Source organism: Poecilia latipinna, unplaced genomic scaffold (genome assembly GCF_001443285.1).
Source record: "Poecilia latipinna isolate Pla-1442-1.1 unplaced genomic scaffold, P_latipinna-1.0 Scaffold1370, whole genome shotgun sequence".
NCBI classification, from domain to species: domain Eukaryota; kingdom Metazoa; phylum Chordata; class Actinopteri; order Cyprinodontiformes; family Poeciliidae; genus Poecilia; species Poecilia latipinna.
In genome coordinates this window covers 108,506-115,101 of record NW_015113986.1, presented here as the reverse complement: position 1 = coordinate 115,101, position 6,596 = coordinate 108,506, and the positions used below count along the sequence as shown (strand labels likewise).

General features: G+C 39.6%; 1 protein-coding gene across 2 annotated transcripts in view; it reads left to right on the top strand.

Moving 5' to 3' along the window:
* Nucleotides 1-3,831, top strand: part of adar (adenosine deaminase RNA specific) — a 26,554-nt gene extending 22,723 nt beyond the window's left edge. For both annotated transcript variants that reach the window (XM_015056255.1, XM_015056256.1), the window contains exon 16: nucleotides 58-3,831. In XM_015056255.1, coding sequence (XP_014911741.1) covers nucleotides 58-382 — 325 coding nt within the window. In that variant the 3' untranslated portion in view covers nucleotides 383-3,831. The remainder of the gene's footprint in view (nucleotides 1-57) is intronic.
* The last annotated feature ends 2,765 nt before the right edge of the window (nucleotides 3,832-6,596 follow it).

Sequence of the window (6,596 nt, the reverse complement as noted above, 5' to 3'; positions counted from 1 at the left end):
TTACATTTTTCTCCATAAATACAAAGCTAAAGAATCCTCAAATGTTTCTCCCTTCAGGAACAAGCAGGCCATGTCCCGCGTGTCCAAGTCCAACCTGTTCTGCCTGTTTCGCTCTCTGTGCCAGAGGTGCAACCGCACAGACCTCCTCTCTCTGCCCTCCTACGCTCAGGCCAAGACGTCGGCCGTACCCTTCCAACTTGCCAAGCAGCTGTTCTTTGAAGCTCTCTGCATCCACGGCTACGGAGCCTGGATTGGCAAGCCGCTGGAGGAGAAGAGCTTTGAGTTGTCGGAGGGAACCAGAAACAATGGTGGGAGCGTCCCTCTGGGAGTTGGGAACAGTAAAAACGGAGGGCTAGTGGAGTACAAGCAGGCAGAGGCGTAGATCCGTGCAGGGGGCTTAACTTCAAAAATCTTATTCATCTGTGGGAAAATGGAAAGAAAGTGTAGATTAGGGAGAGAGGGGTGGGGGGACAGAGACATAATAAAGTAAAAGTACAATCAAACAGCACAAAGCCAGTGGCCAGATCTGTGTCTTCTGATGGAACATGGTTGAAGGCTGCAGTGAGATTGATGGGAAGGGACGGGACGAGTCAAGGGCAAAGCCTGAAGTATGAATGAGGTCACAGTTGACAGACGGAGCTGGGTAGAGGTCCAGGGGCTGTTCAGACCACTGTAAACACTACATGCAAGAGGAACTTTCTGCAGTCAGTCTCCATCTCTGTCAACGCTGCGCGGCTCAACTTCAGCAGTTTGTGCGCAGTCCTTTGCGTTATGTTCCAAACCTGTACTGTTAATTGTTCTGTTATCGGAGTGCAGACCATATTGTGTTTTCTTTTTATGTTCTTGGAGCTGGTTTGTAAAATATGTTTTCTGTTGCTTTACGTGGAAACTGCAAAACAATCTGGACCAAGATGACTTCTGCTCAATGAATTGTTTTATTATTACCATTTGCAACAAAAGAAACCAAATAAATCTGGCCTAGTGTCGCTCTGCATTGTAGCCGTGAATATAATTCCAATTAAGGTAAAAAAGAAACAGAAAAACGCGTAATGCTCTTGCATTAACCCTCCCGTGATCTTGGCGCGTTGCTCAGGAGGAGCGCAGCAAATGTGATGGTTGCAGAGGGATGCTAGGTGGGGGGCGAGGGGGGTTGTCCCGTGTTTCTCAATTCCGGTCCTCAGGCCCCCCTGCCCTGCATGTTTTAGGTGTTTCCCTTCTGCCACACATCTGGATTGATTATTTTGGTGATTAACTTCTGCAGTACATGATGGTCATGCAGTCATTTGAATCAGCTGTTCTGGAACAGAGGCACATCTAAAACATGCAGAGCAGGGGGGGGGCGGAGGGGACCAGGGTTGAGAAGCACTGCGTTAGACCATCAGTTCCTGAAACCAAACAAAAAAAAAACCTCGGAAAAGTTCACGCGGGGTAAGTGCAATCCTGCGCAGAGTCGGACCGTGCAGACTAAAAACCTGTTTGGTCCAAATGACCCCGTCTCCGAAGTCCTAGGGATTAAAGTTAGTGATTTGCTCTGGCTAAAGTTCAGCAAAAATGTGGCATAGAAGCAGCTTTTGGTAAAGGTTTAAGGAAAAAGTGATCATCTTCTGCAATGAGAATTTGTCAATTTCCGATGTGCAGGTTTTGTGACTCTTTGACCTACTGATACAGATATTTTTTTACGACTGGTAACATCTGATGTAAGAAAAAAAACCTCTTTTAAGGGGTCGTTAATTATTGATATTTGGGACATCACACCAATCTGGGAGATAACATAAGATAAAAACAAAGTTCATCAAGACAAAATCAGTGGAATCTTTCCCAAGTAGATTTTGGCCACAAAAGACCAAGTGTGACTGGCTTAACAAAAAGAACATTTTTCCTGTAGGTTTCCAAAATCCAGCTGTTTCCAAACGTTCTGCTGAGAAAGGTTGAGAGACCTAAACAATAAAACAGAGCAACTTTGAACGTGTCCAAAGTCATCTCACTCATAGTGAATGATTCCTTTCAAATAGCTCCTTGCAACTTTCTTTTTCCTCAACGAAATTATTTTAAATACATTACTGATGGTAGGTGTTATCCTCTCAGTAATGGCGTGCCCACAGCTCATGCTGTTGCACACAAAGATTTACTTTAAAACTGCTTTTCCTTCATTATTGATCATTCAGTGACAGAGTATGGAGATGAAGGTAAAATATCATTTCGTGTTGGGAATATAAAATTAGTGGTTTGCAGGACATAAGTACTCCCTATTTTTAAAGTCAACTGTTTGACTTCTAAAGTTAATGTTTTGTCTTATGTTAAAAGTGTTTTTCTTCATTTTAAAGGCCTAAGGAGCCTCAGCAAACTGACAGGAAGGGTCATCTTTGTATTTTCACGTTTTCAGTCACTGTTTAAACCTAAATACTTGCTTTGGCTCTGACCGGCAGAAACGACGATTGTTCTTTGTAAATACATATTTACATTATTCTCCCTTTAAGGACAAATTGCTGGGGTTTTATTATTTTAGTTATATTTGATTTGAACAATGCATTGACTTAATTTGGTTGAAAGGAGAGAAATCCTTGTTTTAAACTTACAGTACATCCCCGCCAAACTTTAACTGTACATAGGATCAAGTTTTATCAGACACTTTAAGATTGTGGTTGAAGCTTCTGTGTTGTTTTCTTTGTTTGTTTTTTGCTTATCTGATTTCTACCAGCTTGTTAGTTCCCTGCACATCCGTTGACATCTTGTCTTTATAGTTTTAATTTCCTCAGTTTAGGTAAAAACCTTCGTTTGATTGGTCTCATCTGTCCTTCCCTTTAAACATTTATAGAGAAATTACCATGTCTCACTCTGAAACAAGTACACTATCACTGTTTCTATGGCTTATGTGGTTTGAGTCTTTCTACTTTTTGGGGTTTTTTTTTTTTTTTTTTTTTTCACAAGTCTGTAATTATTGTTCTCTCGTAATGTTTTTGAAAGCCTCAAATGTTGCTTTTTAGCTTCTGCATGGGAAGCGGTTAGATCTCGAAGCGCGACTCTCAGGAGGACTGCAAAGTCGGGAAACGTGGCTGTCTGTAAGGGGCGCTGTATTCTTAAATCTGCTGATGCAATATATACATGAGCTGTACACAAATACATGAGTACACAGACATGCAGTGGGGTTTCAGAAGCCTGAGTCTGGTGTCAGAACCTCGTTTAAGTTTGTTACTCAGACTATTTGCTTTAACCAATACTCGTATGTAGAAATGCCTCGGAGGTTTTTTTGTTTTTTGTTTTTTTTTCCAAGCAAGGAAGAGCTATGCAAGCACCAAGTGATTCTTCAGGCAGTTTTGTGTTGGTCTGCTGCCTCTGCAGAACTATTAGGTTTTTATCTTTGTTTTTTAATTATCTTAAGCTTTAAGTTGCTGTTTTAGAACAGAGAGCACCTTTTTTTTTTGCAACATTTAATTTGGTTCTTATATTTCAGCTGTAACGGAGGGACTATAACTTGTGAATTAAACACAATGTAGCAGTGCTGTTAATGTAAAATAAAATCATTTCAAGAATACAAAAGAAATAGAAATGGTTTTGATGTGAGATGGTGTAGGTCCTTGTATTGGACTCAGACCTCTGGATCCCACTGTATGCAACAATAGATGCTCGGAGTTTGATGGTTGTACACGCGGTATGTCTGTGTGTGTATGTATTTGTGTTTTTAATGTATATATTTTCTAAAAATAAAATAAAATGGCTTTTTATATATTTTTTTCATGCTTTTTTTTTTTAGATTAAAGTGAATTATATATTTCTTTTGAACAATGGACTTTGGGAAATTGAGATAATAAAAATGACAATCTGTCTCTTTTATTTTGATATGCAAACTGTTGAAATGTCTAAAGTGCATGAAGCTGTTTAACTGGTTTAGAAGACTTGTTTGAAGGCAGACATTTTGAATAATCGGGTTTTAATGTCAAAGCCAACACACAAAGCAGCTTTTAAATCTTAATTTCGTTGTTATTTGCTATCCGGGGAATCGGGGAATAGTTTGTGAGCTTCACCTCAAGAATACTCGACTTATGCAGCCAGACAGTGATCCAAAGCACACCAGCGACTGACTTCAAAAGGAAACTAAAAGCTTTCAATACGGCCTTGTCAAAGTCTGGATTTAAATTTAACTAAGACGCTTTCAATTTTTCCAAGTACAGTGAGCCAAAATTCCTAAAGCATGATGATCCTAAGTGCTGAAGTAGAAGGCAACTGTATGTTTTGTTTCTTGAAGACGTTTCACCGTCCAACATTTGGAAATACACGCATCTTAATTTATTGCCTGAGATTAAAATTTGTTTGATCTGCAACGAAAGAAGAAATCTGTAATCTAAGAATTATTCGCTTAAGCATGAAAACCCTGAGAACCAACCTTGGCTCACCCAAAGTTTCTCCAGGAGTTCAAGGAAAGCGTGTGTAATAATCTCAGTACAATGCTCCAAAGGATCAGCAGGTGGAGATACGCGCACGCATGGAGCCCCTGGGCTTCACCATCTCAGCCACAGGCAACCATTACACTCACAGAGCAGACTGAGTAACATCCCAGAGTAGATGATCATTTTATAAGTTTAGACTTTAATGGCTTGTACATTCGTGTGTCTTCATGACCATTTAAAACCCTAAATATCTGAATGTATAAAGATATTTGTTTCCCACTAATGTTGACATTGTTATATTTTTTGTATGTTAGAAACAAGTAAAATTTTTGTGTGCTGCCAAGAATGTATCACAAGAACCAAGACCCATTTGACATAAAAGTGCATAAAAACAAGTTTGGAGTGAAAGGAAACCTTATGTAAAGTATCAACATAATGAAATATCTACATTATAAACTGGTGAGGGACTTCTGGGGATTTCCAGACTTCAAAAATCTGGAGGCAATTGGTTGCACTCTATTTTCTTATCAGAGTAAAGGCTCTGAATTAAAATGCGTAATTTTTCTGACATTCATTTGTTACAAATGTTGAAAAACGGGTATTGTTTGTCGTCCCTACCATAGTTGGTGTTTGAAAAATGTCAATACGATTACTTTCGTTAGGCACAGTATCGTTCCTAAAGCTAGCAAAGGCAGCAGAGGCTAGCCGCTACAGGAAGTTAAAAATGTAGCATTTCTAAAGTGGTAAATGCTGCAGATGAGGATGGAAATAATGGAAAATAACTAAATAGGGCTGAAAACCGATCTCCACTTGTTCAAAGCAAGACAGAGGGTTTCCACCAGTTTAAAACTCCCATGAGCCACTGCTTCCAACATTGTGGGAGTGTTGTTTATGATGAGTTGTTTAAAATGTGCTATGTAGCAACCACTTTGGCAGATAATTAAATGTGTGTGTTCAGTGGTTTTTAATTCATGTGTTACTGAAGATGTTTACTATGTTGGAATCGTTATCCTATTATACAAAACTCCCTCCATCATATCCACGGATGCATTTTTTTTTTTTTTTTTTTTTTTTGCATCTCGGTTAAATTTGATAATGATTTCTTTAGGAACATTTTCTTTCCATTTGCTTGTTGCAGAAGCAGAGCCAATCGAGTTCGAAAGCACTTAAGGCAATTTTTACTCAAGAGCAGAGCTGATAAATGTAGTCCCATCAACTGCCGTGAAAAGACGTTTTCTACACCCAGTCATTCGCAAAGGCTCGTCTGAGGTTGGCTGAGTAAAAGCTGTCAAATACTCATAAATGCATGTTTGTGCTGTTTAGATGATCCATGCTGTGCCAGGGGCCCCTGTCCAATCAGGGACTCGACCCATCAAGTTGGACTCATACTGTCTCTGCAGTCAATTGTTCGAAGGGCGGGACTGATGATGAAGGGAGAGGGGAGTGAAGAACGATGAGGAAAAGGATGGATGAGTTGAGTGAAGTGATGAGAGGTGAAATATTAGTCCAAAGCGGAGGGCTTAAATAAGCCAATCGATGCTCTCCGATGGAAATAAATGAGAGTTGGGAGGCAGGGAATAGGCTCAGGCTGAGTGTGGAGAAGGCGAGTTTAACAGCCCAGATTAAAAAAGATAAGACGACGACGATCAAACGGATGGAGCATCAGAGCGTTGAAATATTGACAGATAATGTTAGACCATTATTCTTCATTTGTAAATCATAAATTTATGGCAAAGTAAAACAAAAACTACCGAATGCATCATTAGTTTCTTAGCAATAGCATCGCCGACTTTCATTTCTCTCATCAAAACAATACACAGGTGTGCAAAATCCATTGTGATTAGACACATGAAACGTTGCATGTTACATTTGAATGCCAGATACCTAAAAGCACTTGTCCTCCACATGGAAAGCATGTGGCTTAGGAATACTTTGATGGGATAATGTGTGAGAGAAATTAGATTACACGTTTCACCCGTAGTTGCAAGTGAAATTGCAAATGGATAAATATCAAGCCACACTGTCTGCTCAAAGCACTTTAACAACACACGTCTCACTTCCCCTTCAGCTCTCACAAAGTTAGCCGTCTTGAAACTTTGATATGAAGAATTATACTCACAATCTGCTGTTTATGTCCGCTTTTTTACTTTTTTTTGTCATTTTGCATTTGACATGTGGAAATCAAGTCACGAATCAATCACATGCAGGGAA